At 49.4% G+C, this 19116-nt stretch overlaps 1 protein-coding gene across 2 annotated transcripts in view; it reads right to left on the reverse strand.

The window, feature by feature from the left end:
- LOC140386678 (cytochrome P450 2J6-like) overlaps positions 1-19116 on the reverse strand; it is a 66772-nt gene that overhangs the window by 32485 nt on the left and 15171 nt on the right. The window contains exons 2-4 of one of the 2 annotated variants that reach the window (XM_072469226.1): positions 15479-15647; positions 11360-11512; positions 1810-1970 (exon numbers count right to left, since the gene is read on the reverse strand). In XM_072469226.1, the coding sequence (XP_072325327.1) occupies positions 1810-1970; positions 11360-11512; positions 15479-15647 (483 nt within the window). The remainder of the gene's footprint in view (positions 1-1809; positions 1971-11359; positions 11513-15478; positions 15648-19116) is intronic. The other variant, XM_072469227.1, reaches the window with a different exon arrangement.

Below are 19116 nucleotides of genomic sequence, written 5' to 3' on the forward strand. Positions count from 1 at the left end.
GGGGGTGGGGGGGGGCTTACTTTCTGGAAGGAGGGAGGGTTGGAATTGACCCCCCCTCCCAAGACATCCAGTTGTTGAGTGTCTTGGGGATTCCTCTTCTCTTTGGTGGTGAGGTTTCCCCAGTTGAGGCCTGTGTGATGTTTCTGGTGCTGGTGGGGTTGGTGCACCACCCCGAGTGTGATCAATGAGGTGCAGGGCCAGCGGGGTGGTAGGTCTCGGTGTGTGCTGATGCCTGTGTGTCAGAGTATGTTGGACTGGCCAGATCCGATGCTGTGGTTGGTATCCTGTTGCCCCCTTATGCTAGGGACATCCCTTCTCAAAGGGAACATCCTGACAGGAGTAAGTTTCTGTTTGCTTGAATATCCTTTGTTTATTGACTCCCCTGTGCACGAGGGTCTGGGGTCAAGCCGAGTCCTATACTATGGTTGATAATTTGTTGCCCCCCTTATTGTTGGTACATCCCCTTGTCTCAACGATTAGCTTTTTCTCTTCTTCATCAGCAGGTGATGGCCATGCGCCGGAGGAATGTGAACCGTTGGCTGTGTCCTGGTCCTCACTTATTCTGTGATCTTTTGTTTCTGGTAGCTCCCCCTCTTTTTTTTAATCCTGTCTTAGGTCGTTGGTTGGCACTGACAGCACTGACCATAATCCAAATCTATAGCTGCTGGGCCTCTCTGTATAAATGTGAAATAGTGATCCTCCTGTACTGTGCCTGAGGTTGCCGTGTGTTGTGTTGTGTGGTATATGGGTAATATCCTTTAGAATTAGGTTCTGGTGTATTTTCAGATATTTTTCCTTTTTGTTAGGGTGGGTATAAAGAATTTGTGATTGGTTCCTGCAGGGGTACACAAGGATCTGGTGTCCGAGGGGAGGACATTGCGATGTGTCATTGATACCTCTGGTGCTGCTGGAGTTGAGGGTGGTATGTGCTGGAGCGCCCAAACATAGCACAGAAAAGGTATTCCAACCTCTCATGGTCATTGTGAGCAATCGCCGGGTGGGAAGGTATGCACCATTTTACCATGTTTTCATGGCCTTATCCTTCTCTCATTTGTTCTCTGGTGGTGCTTATAGAGACACAAAGTTCAGTCTAATGGTTGTATTGAGCAAGCTAAATTGCTGGTCCTTGTTCCTCTGTATCCATGTATGTTGAGACTTTTTTTTGTCTTGCTGAGCTGTACCGTTCCTGTGGCTTTGTTGTGTTAACTGTTCAAATGAAAAACTTGAATAAAAATACTTTAAAAAACAATGCTTAATATTTGTGTTGTGCCCTCTGCTCTCTTGGTCATGGCATAGAAGAGGAGGCATCAGATGGCAATAAACCATTACCATTCTTTGTATGAGCACCAAGGCAACATTTTTGCGACCCATTCAAGAGCAAGTAAGAAAAAATGAAGAGCAAGCCTGAATAAATGAGCTTGGAATGGCCGTGATCATCGAACTAATTTGAAGGTAATGATCAGATGTAGATAGAAAGCCTTATGGTGCAGTGGGCAGCGCCCCTGTCTCTGAGCCGGAAGCTCCAGGTTTGAGACCCACCCCAGGACTTGATGACCATGGAAGATGTGTGTATAACCTGGTCGAAAAGGTTGATTATATCAACTTGTAAATCTTTCCAACATAGACCAATGGCAGTTGGTAGAAACAGGAGAGATTCCTGGTCAACCATGTGATTGTTGGAGCCTCGACCATTAATATGAAGAAGTGAACCCAACTTTGTCCTTGTATCATTGCAGACTGACACTGATCTGCGGAACTCTACAATACATATGCCGTTTACTTATTAGTTATCCAACAAAGCTGTCTTACCTGACCCCAAAATGCACCTTCCAATTCAAAAATTTCTTCAAGTATCTTTAAAAATCCAAGGAATGTTTGATCTTGATATTGAAAACATTTTCCAAAGACAATAGAACAGATAATATTGGAGGTTGCACAGACTATAATGAAATGTGGATCAAAAGGTCGTCCTGTATAAAAGATAATAATAATATTATAAATGATAATATTTTTCGAGGTGATCCTGGTAATAATACACATTTTGGAACTTATGTGAACAGAATTTAGTGACAGATTTAGCAGCTGACTGAAGGTTGTGTGTTCATTTCACATTTATAAAAATTTATTATTTAAAAAAAATTCAAAGTACCCAATTATTTTTTTCCAATTAAGGGGCAATTTAGTGGCCAATCCACCTAACCAGCTAATCTTTGGGTTGTGGGGGCGAAATCCACGCAGACACGGTGAGAATGTGCAAACTCCACACGGACAGTGCACATTTATAATAATAATCTTTATTGTCACAAGTAGGCTTAGATTAACACTGCAATGAAGTTACTGTGAAAAGCCACTCATCGCCACACTTCGCCGCCTGTTCAGGTACACAGATGAAGAATTCAGAATGTCCAAGTCACCTCACAAACACGTCTTTCGGGACATGTGGGAGGAAACCGGAGCACCCGGAGGAAACCCACGCAGACATGGGGAGAATCTGCAGACTCCACACAGGCAGTGACCCAAGCCAGGAATCGAACCTGGGACCCTGGCGCTGTAAAGCAACAGTGTTAACCACTGTGCCACCGTGCTTCCCATAAAGGATACAAGACCAAATTTAGTGCAGGAACGCAGACACCTCAGTGTATATGTGCATAAATCATTGAAGGTGGCAGGATAGCTTGAGAAGGCTGTTAATAGACCATATAATATCCTGGGCTTTATTAATAGGGGCATAGAGTTTAAAAGCAAGAAAGCTATGTACAACAGTATAAACCGCTTGTTCAGCCTAAACTAAAATCTTCTACACTTCCGGGGTCCGTATCCTCTATTCCCATCCTATTAATGTATTTGTCAATATACCCCTTAAACGTCACTATCTTTCCTGCTTCCACCATCTCCTCCAGCAGCAAGTTCCAGGCACCCACTACCCTGTGTAAAAAACTTGCCTCGTACATCTCCTCTAAACCTTGTCCCTCGCACCATAAACCTACATCCCCAGTAATTGACCCCTCTACCCTGGGAAAAAGTCTCTGACTATCCACTCTGTCTATGCCCCTCATAATTTTGTAGCCCTCTATCAGGTCGCCCCTCAACCTCCGTCGTTCCAGTGAGAACAAACCGAGTTAATTCAACTTCTCCTCATAGCTAATGCCCTCCATACCAGGCAACATCCTGGTAAATCTCTTCTGCACCCTCTCTAAAGCCTCCACATCCTTCTGGTAGTGTGGCGACCAGAATTGAACACGATACTCCAAGTGTGGCCTAACTAAGATTCTATACAGCTGCAACATGACTTGCCAATTTTTATACTCATTGCCCCAGCCAATGAAGGCAAGCATGCCGTATGCCTTCTTGACTACCTTCTCCACCTGTGGACCTGTACACCTAGATCTCTCTGACTGTTAATACTCATGAGGGTTCTACCATTCACTGTATATTCCCTACCTGTATTAGACCTTCCAAAATGCATTACCTCACATTTGTCCGGATTAAACTCCATCTGCCATCTCTCTGCCCAAGTCTCCAAACGATCTGAATCCTATGTGTGGTCTTTTTGGGTCAGTTTAAATCAACATAATAAAGGAAACAAACTCAGGGACACATTGAAAGAGGCAGCTTCTAACGATACACAACTCTTTCGATGAAAAAAGTTCTCGAGGCACTCAAACTAATGGAAACATTCTCCCAGCGTTTAGCCTGTCAAGCCCCTTAATAATTTTATACATCCTAATTTCAATAAGAACACCGCAGTTTCATATACTCTAAGGAATATTGGTCTCAGCTTCTCCTCAAAGGACAATCCCGTCATCCAAGAAATTAGTCTGGTGAACTCCCTCTAAAGCAAGTATATCTTTCCTTGGGTAAAAACACCAAAACTATTTGCAGTACTCCAGGTACGGTTTCACTAAGGCCCTCTATCATTTTTTATTTGGCTCAACATTCTGGAACTCCTTCCATAACAGCACTGTGGGTGTCATTACAGTGGGTGTCCCCACAGGGAGTGCAGTGGCTCAAGAAGGTAGCTTATCACCACCTTCTCAAGGACAGCTAGAGATGGGAAATAAAAATGCTACCCTGCCCAGCAATGTTCTACATTTCATAAAATAATTTTAAAAACACTCTGGGCAGGATTACCCAACCACATTCGCCCAGTGACTGGAGAATTCCGCCCGAGGTCAATGGATTTTTCCATTGTCGACGTCGCGCCCGTGGCATTCTTGCTGCGGGCGGGGCAGAAGAATTCAGCCCTCTTGATGCACGATCAATTACACAAAGATGTAATTTATCACACTGAGATGTGTGGCCTCCTACAGCAGCTGATGAAATGGCTGCTGTACTGGGAGCACACATATTTATACTCCGCCTACTGGGCGGAACCAGCAGGCAGGGATCTACCCCCGTACCTGTAGTCCAGGGGCCTTACCGTAAAGCACCGATATCAACATCCTATATATACAATATATACATCAGTGGTGACTACCACATTCACCCCCTGTTAAAAAAAATGACTCCGGCGGGGGTGGTGGAGAACTATACACAGAAAGTTGTGTTTTAAAAGGTACAGATAATAATACAAATTCAGGCGGTCCGGTGCCTTGATCTGTCGTTGAGAGCGCCGCAGTGCTGGTGGCGACTCCGGCAGCGGCTTGGTCTTCGGTGACTCTGGGAGCATGTTGAAATTCTCTTCATCCCCGGGCGTGAGCAAGGGGAGGACGGATTGTCCTGGAGCGGGGGCTGCGGTGGGGTGCGCCAGGGGAGGGGAGTGTGGCACCGGGGCAGGGGGTGTGGGGACCCAGCTGGTGCCAGGTTCCTGAGGGAGACTGTGTCTTGGCGGCCGTCGGGGTACGCTACGTAGGCATACTGCGGGTTGGCGTAAAGTAGCTGTACCCTCTCAGCCAACGGGTCTGCCTTGTGGAGACGGACGTGTCTACGGAGGAGAACGGGTCCTGGAGCTGCCAGCCACATTGGGAGCGAAAACCCGGAGGTGGACTTCCTCGGGAAGGCAAAGAGACGTTCATGGGGGGTTTCATTAGTCGCGGTGCACAGGAGCGACCAAATGGAGTGCAGTGCGTCGGGGAGGAGCTCCTGCCAGCGGGAGGCCGGGAGATTTCTGGACCATAGGGCCAGCTGGACGGCCCTCCAGACCGTCCCATTCTCCCTCTCCACCTACCCGTTTCCCCTGGGGTAGTAGCTGGTTGTCCTGCTTGAGGCAATGCCCCTGTTGAGCAGGTACTGGCGCAGCTCACCGCTCATGAATGAGGATCCCCGGTCGCTGTGGACGTAGGCAGGGAAGCCGAACAGAGCGAAGATGGTGTTGAGGGCTTTGATGACGGTGGCAGACGTCATGTCGGGGCATGGGATGGCAAAGGGGAATCGGGAATATTCATCAACCACACTGAGAAAGTACGTGTTGCAGTCGGTGGAGGGGAGGGGCCCTTTGAAGTCCACGCTGAGGCATTCAAAGGGGAGGGAGGCCTTCAACAGGTGCGCACGGTCTGGCCAGTAGGAGTACGGTTTACACTCTGTGCAGACCTGGCAGTCTCTGGTGATCGCCCTGACTTCCTCGATGGAGTAGGGCAGGTTGAGGGCCTTGATGAAATGGTAAAAACCATTGAAATGGTGTGACCTCTGGGTGACAGAGGTTGTCGTGCAGGGTCCTGAGTCGGTCCACTTGTGCGCTGGCACATGTACCTCGGGATAGGACATCGGGGGGCTCGTTGAGCTTACCGGGGCGATACAAAATCTCGTAATTGTAGGTGGAGAGCTCGATCCTTCACGCCAAGATTTTATCGTTTTTGATCTTGCCCCGCAGTGTGTTATTACACATGAAGGCAACCGACCGTTGGTCAGTGAGGAGAGTGAATCTCCTGCCGGCCAGGTAATGCCTCCAATGCCGCACAGCTTCAACGATGTCTTGGGCCTCTTTTTCGACGGATGAGTGCTGAATTTTGGAGGCATGGAGGGTGCGGGAAAAGAATGCCATGGGCCTGCCTGCCTGGTTGAGGGTGGTGGCCAGAGCGACGTCTGATTCATCACTCTTGACTTGGAAGGAGAGCGTCTCATCGACGCGTGCATTGCGGCCTTGGCGATGTCGGCCTTGATACGGTTAAAGGCCTGGTGAGCCTCGGCCGCCAGAGGAAAAACAGTGGATTGAATGAGTGGGCGGGCCTTGTCCGCATAGTTTGGGACCCACTGGGCGTAATACGAAAAGAACCCCAGGCAACTTTTGAGGGCATTGGGGCAGTGAGAGTTCCATGAGGGGGCGCATGCGATCGGGGTCGGGCCCCAGAACTCCGTCCTGGATCACATAGCCGAGGATGGCTAAGCGGTTCGTGCTGAACACGCACGTCTCCTTGTTATACGTCAGGTTGAGGAGAGTGGCGGTGTGGAGAAATTTAGTCAGGTTGGCGTCATGGTCCTGCTGATCGTGGCTGCAGATGGTGACATTGTCCAAGTACGGGAAAGTGGCCCGCAGCCCGTACCGGTCAACCATTCGGTCCATCTCCCGTTGGAAGACCGAGACCCCGTTGGAAAGGCGGCCGTCTGCCTTGAACGCAGTGTATGGGCGGTCCGCCTTGCGGATGGGGAGCTGGTGGTAGGCAGATTTCAGGTCTACTGTCGAGAAGACCCGGTACTGTGTAATCTGATTGACCATATCAGATATGCGTGGGAGGGGGTACGCGTCGAGCTGCGTGTACCGATTGATGGTCTGACTGTAGTCAACGACCATCCTGTTTTTCTCCCCAGTTTTGACCACTATGACTTGGGCTCTCCAGGGGCTGTTGCTGGCCTCGATGATGCCTTCCTGAAGCAGCCACTGGACCTCAGACTTGATGAAGGTCCTGTCCTGGGCGGTATACTGTCTGCTCCTTGTGGCGACGGGTTTGCAATCCGGGGTTAGGTTTGCAAAAAGGGAAGGTGGGTCGACCTTAAGGGTCACAAGGCCGCACACAGTCAGGGTGGTAGAGGCCCGCCGAATTTCAAGGTTAGGCTCTGGAGGTTGCACTGGAAGTCCAGGCCGAGTAGCAAGTCAGCGCAGATGTTGGGGGAGGACATAGAGGCGGAAGCCGCTGAACTCCACGCCCTGGACAGTGAGAGTGGCGATGCAGTACCCCCGGATCGCCACGGAGTGGGACCCGAAGGCCAGGGAGATTCTCTGGTTAGCGGGGTGTACCGCGAGGGAGCAACGCCTGACCGTATCGGGGTGAATGAAGCTCCCAGTGCTCCCAAGTCCAGCAGGCAGGAGATCTCGTGCCCATTGACCTTCACTTTAGCTGAAGCAGTCGCGAGGTTGTGTGGACGAGACTGGTCAATCGTGACCGAGGCGAGATGCGGCTGGTCGTTGGCGGTTGCAGGCGATGAGCAATGTGCCAGACGGACATGGGTCCTGAGTTGGGTAAGATGGCGGTGCCCACGGGCCGCACGTGTCGTGGGGGAAGCAAGGTGGTGGCGCCCGTTGGTCCTGGGAGGAACAAGATGGCGGTGTCCACTGGCTGCATTTGGTCCTAGGAGGGGAAGATGGCGGCACCCAGTGGCTGCACGTGGGGGGTGCCGGGACAATAGCGGCGATTGAGCGGGCCTGGCACACTGCAGCGAAATGTCCCTTCTTGCCACAGGCCTTGCAGAGGGCGCTCTGCGCCAGGCAGTTGTCGGGGGTGTTTTGACTGCCCACAGAAGTAGCATTTGGGCTCCCCCGGGGTTGGTTGGCTGCTGCGTGGCACAGGCGTGGGATTGGCTGAGGGTGGTTGCTGATGGGGTCCACGATGGGGCGGCCACTAGGAGGAGCAGGGCGCGCCAGAAATCTTCCACCGACTCACCGGGAAGTTGACACCGCGTGGAGAAGAGGTGCCTGGCGTAGAGTGTGTTAGTCCGCTGAGTGTAGTTTTCCTTCAGTAGCGCCATGGCTTCTGCGTAGGTCGGCGCGTAAGGACAAGTGGAAAGACGTTGGAGCTCAACCCCGTGTAAAGGATCTAGAGCTTCTGTGCTTCTGGAATTTCGTCAGGAGCAGACCCGATGTACGCTTCAAAACAGGCTAGCCAATGTTCGAAGTCCTTTTTGGCATTGTCTGCTTGCGGATGCAGCTGCAGGCGATCCGGCTTGATGCGGTGGTCCATCTTCTGAAAAACTCAGTGTAATAAATTGATGCACTATCGATTACACAAAGACGAGAGTAGGATGTAATCGAGGCTTTATTACACTAAGATGTGTGGCCTCCTACAGCAGCTGCCGAACTGGCTGCTGTACTGTAAGCACACACATTTATACTCCACCTACTGGGCGGAACCAGCAGGCAGGGATCTACCCCCGTACCTGTAGTACAGGGGCCTTACCGTAAAGCACCTATATCAACATCCTAAATATACAATATGTACATCAGTGGTGACTACCACACCTCTTATGCTGCAATCTCTTAATAAAGGATAAAATACAATTTTCTTTCCTAATTGTATGCTAACTCTCAGTAATTTTTGTCCAAGTCCATTTTAATTACAACATTTCCCATCGCTCACATTATACTCTACTTTTTGTTTTACCTACCAAAGTGGATAACATCACGGGCGGGATTCTCCGACCCCCCCGGCGGTCGGAGAATCGCCGGGGGGCGGCGTAAATCCTGCCCGGCCGCCCCGCGATATTCTCTGGCCCCCCAAAAGTCCCGTTGACGTGGATCGTGCCGCGTGCCTCGGAGAATGTCGAGGAGCGGCGCAACGCAACGGGCCCCGGGGTCGCCCCAATTCTCCAGGCCGGATGGGCCGAAGTCCCGCCGGCGTAAATCAAACCACCTATTTAACGGCGTCAACCAGTCGTGCTGATTGACGCCGGCCAGAGCGGAGGTAGGGGTCGGCATGGGGCGGCCGCCGGAGAAGTGACGGCACGGCCGCAGCTGGTGGGGGGGGGGGGGGGGGTCGCAGAAGCCGTCGGAGTGTTCTGGGGGGGTAGTGGGGGTGTTGGGGAGGGAGCGTGATGGAGAGGGTGCATGCCGGGGAGCAGATGGATGGGGCCGGGGAGGGTGAGTGATGGAGAGGGTGCGTGCCGGGGGGGAGGTTTGGGGAGAGTGCGTGCCAGGGGGGGGGATGTCCGCCTGGCCATGTGCCAGCTGGCAACAGTCACGACCATGCGGCCCATGGCACCTGACTGCCGGGGGGGGGGGGGGGGGGGGGGAGGGGGGAGGGGGGGAGGGGTATGGGCAAAGGTGACATGTCATCTATTCCCCTCGTACCCCCTGCAGGCCGTCCTGTGTGTTAGGGTCCTGTGTGTCGGTGTCCTGTGTGTCCGGGGGGGGGGGGGGGGGGGGGGGGGGGGGGGGGGAGGTGGATGTGTCCTGTGTGGCCGGTCGTTTTGTGGGGGGAGGTGGATGGTATGTTGGAGTGTTGGGTGTGGGAGTGGCGGGTGGAGAGTGGGGGCTGGGGTGTGGGGGTGGTGAGGCGAGGGCACCCATATGGCCGGTGACACTCTGCAGAACCAAGGCCAGTACAGTGGTCAGTAAAGTGCGCAGCAAGACCGTGGCAATGGCGGTCCGTACCTGGACACCTCCACAGTCCCGTAGGGGGCCACCCACAAGTGAACTTCACTATCAGGGATTCGCCATGATGGAGGTGGAGAATCATGAAGGCCCCGGAGAATGCCAGGCCAGGCCCGTGAATGATATGCAAACAGTGTTTACTGTACGTGTGGAGTGGAACGTATTGACGCCGCTGTCGAGGCACCAGAGAATTGCAATTTGGCGTGAAACCAACACCCGCCAATTTTTCGGCCTGAAAACTGATTCTCCGCCCGATTGTGTTTCCCGATTTCGGCATTGGCCAATGGAGGATCCCGCCCATTGTCTTTGTTATCCTCTTTGGTCCTTCATGACATGCACTATATATTTTCACCCAAATTGGCACATGGTCAGTGAGTTGCTTTTGAACTTAACGTTTCTTCAAGCCTCCTACTACTCCCTTTATTAGTTTAAAGCCCTACCTGGATACTTGGCCAAATCCTGTTTAAGTGAAGCCCATTCCAAATGAACAGCTTCACCTTTCCAGGGTCAGTGCCCCATTTGTTGGAACTCTTGCCTCTGACATCACTCTTTCAGGCACATATTTAACATTCTAATTTATTGAACCGCAGGCCAATTTGTGTGTGGCTCAGGTAACAATCCGGAGATTATTACATCTGAGGCCCTGCATTTTAATTTTAACCCTAGTTTTCAAATTCTCTCAGCAGAATCTCATTCCTAGTTCCAACTATGGCATGGGGGAAAAAAATAAATCTTTGGTTAAGAGTTTGGTCACCGGTCCTAATGTCTCCTTATTTACCTGGGTATCAGCCTTTGATTACTCTCCTGCTAAAAACCTTGGGACGTTTTACAATGTTTGAAATGCTGTACAAATGTAAGATGTTGTTAGGTTCCGAGCTGCCATCAGAAACAAGCCACCAGAGGCCTCCAGCTTTGTAAGGGAGCCCGGTTCCACCAAGATGGAAAATCGAAACATTTTCACATGTGTTAGCAGCTAGTCACTTTACAGACCCTCCAATCGGAAGAGATAGCCTGGCCACCTCAGGCTCCGAGGACTCTTGGGGATATTTAATTTCTGTCATCCAATGGGGAGAGTTTTGTAAAATTACACCGGAGCTGGTCTGAATTGAAATGACCCCACCTCAAACAACTGAGTGTTCAATTGAACATCAAGAGCAAAGCCCCAAAGCTCAACCCTTCGCCCAATTTTCCTTCTGTCAAACAGTCCGAATCCTGGTGCACACTGGGTGCGCAGAAGAGTTTTGTGAATTAATTAATGCGAAAGGTGTGTCGGTAGTAATTCCAGCATTTATTGCCCATCCAAAATGCCCTCTAAAAGGTGGTGGTCAGATGCCTTCTCCAACCACTGTAATCCATGAGGTATAGGTGCACCCACAGTGTTATTAGGCAAGGAATTTCAGGATTTTGACCAGGGATAGCGAAAGAGAGGCACCAGATCTCCAAGTCAGGATGGTGTGTGACTTGGAGGGTCTGCTGCCCTTGTTCTTCTAGGTGATAAAGTTTGTGGCTTTTGAAGGTGCTGTCAAAGGATTCTTGGTGAGTTGCTGCAGTGCATTTTGTATGTGGTACAAACTGCTGCCATCGTGCGGTGGAGGGAGAGGGAGTTAGTATTTAAGGCGGTGAATGGGGTGCCAATCAAGCGGGCTGCTATGTTCTGGATGGTGTGGAGCTCATTGAGTGTTGTTGGAGCTGCACTCACCCAGGCACGTGGGGAATATTCCATCACACTCCTGACTTGTGCCTTGCAGATGATGGAAAAACTTTGGGGACTCAGGAGTTGAGTAAAATCAGTCACATTGAGCAGAACTTAAGACAGAAAGCTCGTTGGAATCTGCTCACCTTTTTCATCTTCAAATTCTTTGTTTAAAAATCCAGCCTCTTCCATAATTCGCATTTCCAGAGATTTCTTCCCGAGTCCAAAGTTCCTCAGTGTCAAAAGTGAAAACTTCCTCTGTTCTTTCCACCATTGGCCATATCTTGCAAAGATAATACCTACAGGGGTTCAACAAGGACAGAGATTTATTTATGCTATTTTCTATATTATTCTTAAACATGTGTCTGAGATTGCTGGGAATTGGGTAAGTTTAGTGAAATGTGACAAGAATCAGATATGTTACTCTTTTATTATTTTGTTTGTAGTTTAAATGAACAGATTGTGGGGTAAGGCTATTTCCAGAGTATTTCCAGAATGCTCTTCCATTCTCTGGTCTCGGTGGTGATAAATGGATTCTCTACAAGATTTTCATTGGGAGTGGAGGGGATGAAAATGATCCACTTGACCAATCCTAAAGACTGCCCATTTGGTGCTTTCATTTGGTCTTCATTTCATTAACTTTTACTATTAGTTACACGAAGAATGAGATTCAATGTGTTAATTTGCCATTACAGATATCAAAAAGCTTTAATGCGTTGTTTTGATCCCAACAGAGTTGAGAAACTCGATTGGGTGAAGAAAGGTTCTTCTTTACAAAGGCTCCTGGCATTCAAAGGGAAGGTAGACTGGTTTCAGTTTCATGTAGGTTTGGATTCAAAGAGATGGATTGAGGGGTTCCGAGTTCAGGGATTCAAGATCCTAGTAGAAACATCTTACCATTGTCCAGCAGCAGTGATCAAGTGACATAGAGAGACAGAGAAAGACAGCACTGAGAGGCAGTTTAGTCGGTATGTGTTAGCGAGGGAAAGTGGGGTTTCTCAGTTCTCTGGGAAGAAAGATTATAAGACTCGTGGGACAGTCGTTAACTGACTAGTCAGTTATAGCACTTGGTAATGTGATCGGTTTAGCAGTGTTGCTACTGAAACGCAGAGATTAAATTGTGATTATTTTTGGATGCCTCAGGTACAGATATGAGTTGGTGACAAGGATCAAGTGAATACATGGAAGATTGGATTGGATTTGTTTATTGTCACGTGTATGAGGTACAGTGAAAAGTATTTTTCTGCGAGCAGCTCAACAGATCATTAAGTACATGAGAAGAAAAGGGAATAAAAGAAAATACATAATAGGGCAACACAACATATACAATGTAACTACATAAGCACTGGCATCGGATGAAGCATACAGGGTGTAGTGTTAATGAAATCAGTCCATAAGAGGGTCATTTAGGAGTCTGGTGACAGTGGGAAGAAGCTGTTTTTGAGTCTGTTCGTGCGTGTTCTCGGACTTCTGTATCTCCTGCCCGATGGCATTATCTTGTGTGCCAATCGCCTTTGGGTCAAGTTAGTAGTAACTCTTCACTGGTTTATGTGTCTGTGAAGATAATGCTGGGGTAAAGGAATGTTGGGAAATGGAGCATCTTGTGTTTGTAAAAGATCGCTCCAACTTTTTTGTCTGGTACAATATAGTTCATTTTTCTTGTTTTAATAAATATTTTATTTTTACTGTTAAAGTTCATCAGCAGGTTTCTGTGAACTTGTTCAGTAAATTCTGGGAAATTGTCACCTTGATGGATTCATAAATTGTAAATTTGTGTTCCACCACAGTTTCTAAACAAAGTAGGATCTATCAACCTAGGTTTCATTCTGGGATCTGAGTTGTCCAACATTAATATCAACTGGGATTATAACAGAGTATAAACAGACTGCCACAAAAGGTTTTCTTGATTACACTCAAGGAACCCTTGCCCTCTCTGCCCATTACACAATTATTGCCCCAATCTATATTTAGATATATAAAATCAACAATTTTAACTGATCAATAATTCTTGCACTTCTCCTTAATTTCCTTGAAAATTTGTTTCTCTACATCTTTCCAGCTCGACTTCACCAAGCAATGTATAGGCGTGATATAATGGGAAAATAAACAGAGTCCCATTTTTGCCACATGTAGCGGGGTGTGTTTGGCACCCGCAGCGCCGAGAATGACCCTGCTATCAATGGGGACCCAAGGCAGCACAGTAGCATAGTGGTTAGCACAGTTGCTTCACAACTCCAGGGTCCCAGGTTCGATTCTCGGCTTGGGTCACGGTACTCCCCCGTGTGTGCGTGGGTTTCCTCCGGTTTCCTCCCACAGCCCAAAGATGTGCAGGTTAGGTGGATTGGCCATTCTAAATTGTCATTAGTGTCCAAAAAGGTTAGGTGGGGTTACGGGGATAAAGGGGATAGGGTGGAGGCGTAGGGCTTAAGTAGGGTGCTCTTTCCAAGGGCCGGTGCAGACTCAATGGGCTGAATGGCCTCCTTCTTCGCTGTAAATTCTATGATTCTAAGGCTGCACTTAGCTTCATTTCCTTCATTTAAAAATGGCACCCGATCTCTGGACCCTCCCACCGCGGCCTCTTGGCCCCCCAATGTCCCAATTTACCTACTAACGGGTCCTCGAGCCTCCCCTCTCACCCCACCTCATGAGGTCAGGGCATCCCCGGGCCTGATCGCTGGCAGGGCCAACCTGGCACCTAGGCACCTGGGCACTGCCAACCTGGCACCCTGGCAGTGTCCCTGCCAGTGCCGTATGGGCACCTTTGCAGTGTGGAGTGAAACACATTGACGCCGCTTTCGTTATGACGGAGAATCGCGATTTGGCGTCACATTGGTGCCTGCTGTGATTTTGGCGTCGGAAGCTATTCTCCGCCCAATCGCATTTCCCGATTTCGGCGTCAGCTGACGAAGAATCCCGCCCCGTGTCTCTCTAGCACTGCAATGTTCTCTGGAATCAAAACTACTAGCCCTCCTTTCTTATCTCCCCGTGTCCACCCCCCCAACACCTTATATCCAGGAATATTTAATACCCAGTCCTGCCTGTCTTTCTGCTATGTCTCTGTTACTGCCACAACATAATAATAATAATCGCTTAATGTCACAAGTAGGCTTCAGTGAAGTTACTGTGAAAAGCCCCGAGCCTCCACATTCCGGCACCTATTCGGGGAGGCCGGTCCGGGAATTGAACCCGCGCTGCTGGCCTTGTTCTGCATTACAAGCCAGCCGTTTAGCTGACTGTGCTAAACCAGCCCCATTTCTACTTGGCTATCTGCACCTGAAACCCATAAATCTTATAAAGATTTATAAAGTAATCCAAAAATAATCAAACTTTAATCTTCCTGTTTCAGTAGCAACGCCGCTAAATTGATCACATTACTGAGTCTTATAACTGACTATTCCATTAACTCCTATCCCACTAGCCGTGAAATTTTTCTTCTTAGAGAGTTGGGAAACCTCCCCCGTCTTCCCTCTCCGACACACATCAACTGAACTGTCTCTGAACCCCTGCCTTCCTCTGTCTCTGTATCACTTGACCACTGTCGCTGGGCAACAGTAAGACTTTTCCACTTTTGAATCTCTGCATTCTCAACCCCCTCAACCCATCACTTGAACCTCTGGGGTTGTAAAGCCTCTGACCTCTGACATATTTCTTTCTCCGCTGCCTTTCCCCTGTTAGCGGCTGTTATAAGGGCATCAACAAACATGATGAACATCCTGGGCACTGACACTGGCAACTGGGATACCCGTCGCTGGTGGTCATGGTCTCTGGAGGTCGACTAATTGGAAGGGCATTTGGAAGGGACCATTGGCGGTGGTAGGGGGTGGGGGGGGTGGGGAGGGCCACCTTTTCGAGCACCTTTTCAGCCCACTGTCCTCCTCTGCAGCAAGCACGCCAGTGACTGCCTTTCCAGAGTGGGGTCCCTGAGCCGCACCACACGATACTTGACATAGATCCGAACACTGCAGTGCAAGCCATCGTCTTACGAGACATAGGGCTGCCACCAATTTCCACTATTAAGTGGTCTGCAGTATATCCCTTTTAGTGGCAACAATCCCATCTCTGATATCAATCTCAAAGGCACACTGTGACCAGTTCCCCATTGTACCCACAGAATCCACTGCAGACTCTGAAGGTTAGGGAGTGTCAACAGAAACAATTAAATTCAATTGGAAACAGAAACAAAAGGAAGTCATTCAGACCAAATAATAACCAATTCAATTAGACCTAGTTCCTGAGATGATCTCTGAAGCCTGGAACATAGATACCTTCTCCTACACGCTCAGTCATATCTTTGTATATGGCTAAGTCTGGCCGGTCAGCAAAATCCTCTGATTTCTTCACCAGTGCCTCTTTTAGGGTTTCATAACCGTTCAGTATCACCTTGTTTGACCATCCAAACTGTACACCGACCACATCGCCGTATTTCTTCCACAGCTTAAAAATAAAGAACAAAAAGTCGAATTAAATGGGGGATAACATGAGTCTACTATTGTAAGTTTGGCAATGATCACTTATAGGTCGGTTACTGCATTGATCAGAGATACTGCAGCTTGGAATGATTCCAAAGAGATACTGCACATCCTGTATCCCAGTATTGGGATTGTTCTGCCTTCTTTTCCCAGTTGCATGTGTCCAGTCCATATGTCCGTGTAAGTAACGGGCAGGGGTGGAATTAGATTCTTCACTTGCAGCAATTGTTTTCCTCGGCTAGTTTTTAAAAAATTAATTCACGGGATGTGGGTTCGCTGGGCTAGGCCTGCATTTAATTGGCCTTGTTCACAGGGCAATTTAAGAGTCAACCACATTGCTGTGCGTCTGGAGTCACAAGTAGACCCGACCAGGTAAGGACAGCAGATTTCCTTCACCAAAGGACATCAGTGAACCAGACATGTTTTACAACAATCAGCAATGGTCATCATTACACTTTTAATTTCAGAATTTTTATTGAATTCAAATTTCACCATCAGCCATGGTGGGATTTGAACCCAGGTCCCCAGAGCATTATGCTGGGTTTCCAGATTACTAGTCTGGAGATATTACTAGTACACCACCGACTGTGAATCTGATACTGAGTCTGATAAATGCCACATTAACCTCAGCTTTGTTCAAAATATACATAAATGTGTGAAGGTAGCGTGTCAGGTAGTTTGTTGGTAGGCAGCAGTCTCTATTAAAGGCATCTTTTTACCAGTGTTTGAAACATCTTTAGGACCCTGGAGACACCTGAAACTGAGGACCTGAAATTGACCCTGACCAGGCGACCACATGTGAGCAGCTGCCGGAGCTGCAGTCCCAGGCCTGGGGATTCCCCTACAGCGGCTGCCAGAGACTAGGAAAACACCCGACAAGCCAGGACCTTCACTCTGCAAGCTCCCAGAGACATGGAAAACACTGTAGAAGCTGCGACCTTCACTCTGCTGCTTTCCAACGACCAGTCCAGCATCCCAGTGGCTGGAGCCCTCTCCCCCCTAGCTCCCAACCCATCTGACCCGGAGATTTGCTACCTCCTGCAGGCTCCAAGCACTCCCTCCACTCCCCGCCTCCCCCCCCCCCTCTACAGTCGCCCCACACTCCTAAAAATCAACTCCCACATCCTAACAATCACTAATACTGCTCTTTTAAATTTACAGGTCTAGAGATCCTCCGTCCTCTGAAGGAGGAATCTGAAAAGGATCCTGCGGACCCCAACACACGGACCCGGCCATCGCCTCATCCACAACCCAGAGACCCCAGAGACATCATCCACTTACTGCCTTTTGACCCATCCACGCCGGAGCATGGTCTGGATATCCACTAACCTGTGAAGACAAACCGCAGCCCGACAGCGAGCGGAAGACCCGACCGCGCAGACCCATCAACAACGCAGGAACCACATGCAAGGCAACAAATCCTCTATCCAAACACCGACCAGAGTGAAGAACCTCATTGGACACAACTATACCCTTAACACCGCATACTCTCATCGTCTCCTTGACTCGAAAAGAAGCAGTCACTCCAGGAAGCGTGGAAAACGTGCAGGCCGACAGGTGAGAGTGAAACAACACGGCCCCAAAGCCCCTCTGCCTAGCTTACTCCTAGCAAATGTCCAATCTCTGGAAGAATTTAAAGCCAGACTCACTTTTCAAAGAGAACTGAGGGTTTGCTGTGTGCTCTGTTTCACGGAGACATGGCTCACTCCTGCTTCACCGGACTGTGCCCTACAACTAGAGGGCTTCTCAATCCACTGAATGGACCGTACAGCGGCCTCAGATAAGGCTAGGGGAGGTGGAGTCTGCCTCTTAATCAACACCTCCTGGTGTCTAGACGTAGCAACACTGGCGAGTTTCTGCTCCCAGACCTAGAATACCTGACGCTAAAATGCCGCCCCTACTTCCCCTTCCGTTCAGCTCCGTTATCGTGACGGCAGTTTACATCCCAACCCATGCGGACGGGAATATCGCGCTGGATGAAATATACACCACCACAAGTAGTCTTGAAATGAAACATCCTGAAGCCTTGTTCATCGTGGGGACTTCAATCAGCCCAGCTCAAGAACATACTACCAAGTTACCACCAACACGTCACCTGTTCCACCAGAGGCCCAAACATCCTGGACCACTGCGACACAAATATCAAACATGCCTACCACTCTATCGCCCGCCCACACTTTGGCAAACCTGACCACAACGCTGTGCTCCTGCTCCTGGCTTAGAAGCAAAAACTGAAGCGGGAGAATCCGTCAAAGAAAGACGTGCAATGTTGGTCTGAGGAATCGGATGATCTCCTACGGGTCTGCCTAGAGTCAGTGGACTGGTCAGTATTTAAAAACTCTGGGACCAGCCTGAACGAGTACGCCACTACAGTAACTGACTTCATTAGTAAGTGTGTAGAAGACTGTGTGCCAAAGAAGCAAATCCGCGTGTTTCACAACCGGAAACCTTAGATGAACAGGGATATCCACTGCTTGCTGAAGTCTAGATCTGAGGCGTTCAAGCCAGGCGACCCTGACCTATACAAGAAAACCAGATATGATCTAAGGAAATCCATCAAAGATGCCAAAAGACAGTATCGGACCAGGCTCGAGTCCCAGGCTAGCCACACGGACCCCCATCGACAATGGCAGGGTCTGCAAGACATAACGGGCTACAAGATGAAGGCATGTAAAACCGTCGGCCCCAATGCACCCCTCGCTGATGAGCTCAATGCATTCTATGCCCACTTTGAGCAAGAGGTCAGCGACAGCACGCATCTCACCCTGGAAGCCTTGGATGAACTTGTATCTGAGGCCATCATTGCAGATGTCAGAGCAGCCTTCTCGAACGCCAACCCACGGAAAGCCACTGGCCCGAATGGAGTATCCGGACGAGCACTCGGGTCATGCGCAGATCAGCTGGCAGGGGTATTCGCAGACATCTTCAACCTCTCTTTACAACAATCTGAGGTCCCTATCTGCTTCAAGAAGGCGACCATCATCCCTGTACCAAAGAAAAGCCAAGTAGTGTGCCTTAATGACTATCGTCCAGTGGCTCTGACATCCATCATTATGAAGTGCTTCGAAAGGTTAGTCATGGCACGAGTCAACTCCAGCCTCCCGAATTGCTTTGATCCACTGCAGTTTGCCTATCGCTGCACCAGTCCACAGCAGGCGCCATCTTCCTGGCCCTGCGCTCACCACTGGAACACCTGGATAACAAAGACACCTATGTCAGACTCCTATTTATTGACTACAGCTCAGCCTTCAACACTATTATTCCTACGAAACTCAGCTCCAAACTCCGTGGCCTGGGCCTCGGCTCCTCACTCTGCGACTGGATCCTGAACTTCCTAACCCCCAGACCACAATCAGGAAGGATAGGCAACAACACCTCCTCCACGATCATCCTCAACACTGGTGCCCCACAAGGCAGTGTCCTCAGCCCCCTAC

Source organism: Scyliorhinus torazame, chromosome 12 (assembly GCF_047496885.1).
Source record: "Scyliorhinus torazame isolate Kashiwa2021f chromosome 12, sScyTor2.1, whole genome shotgun sequence".
NCBI lineage: Eukaryota > Metazoa > Chordata > Chondrichthyes > Carcharhiniformes > Scyliorhinidae > Scyliorhinus > Scyliorhinus torazame.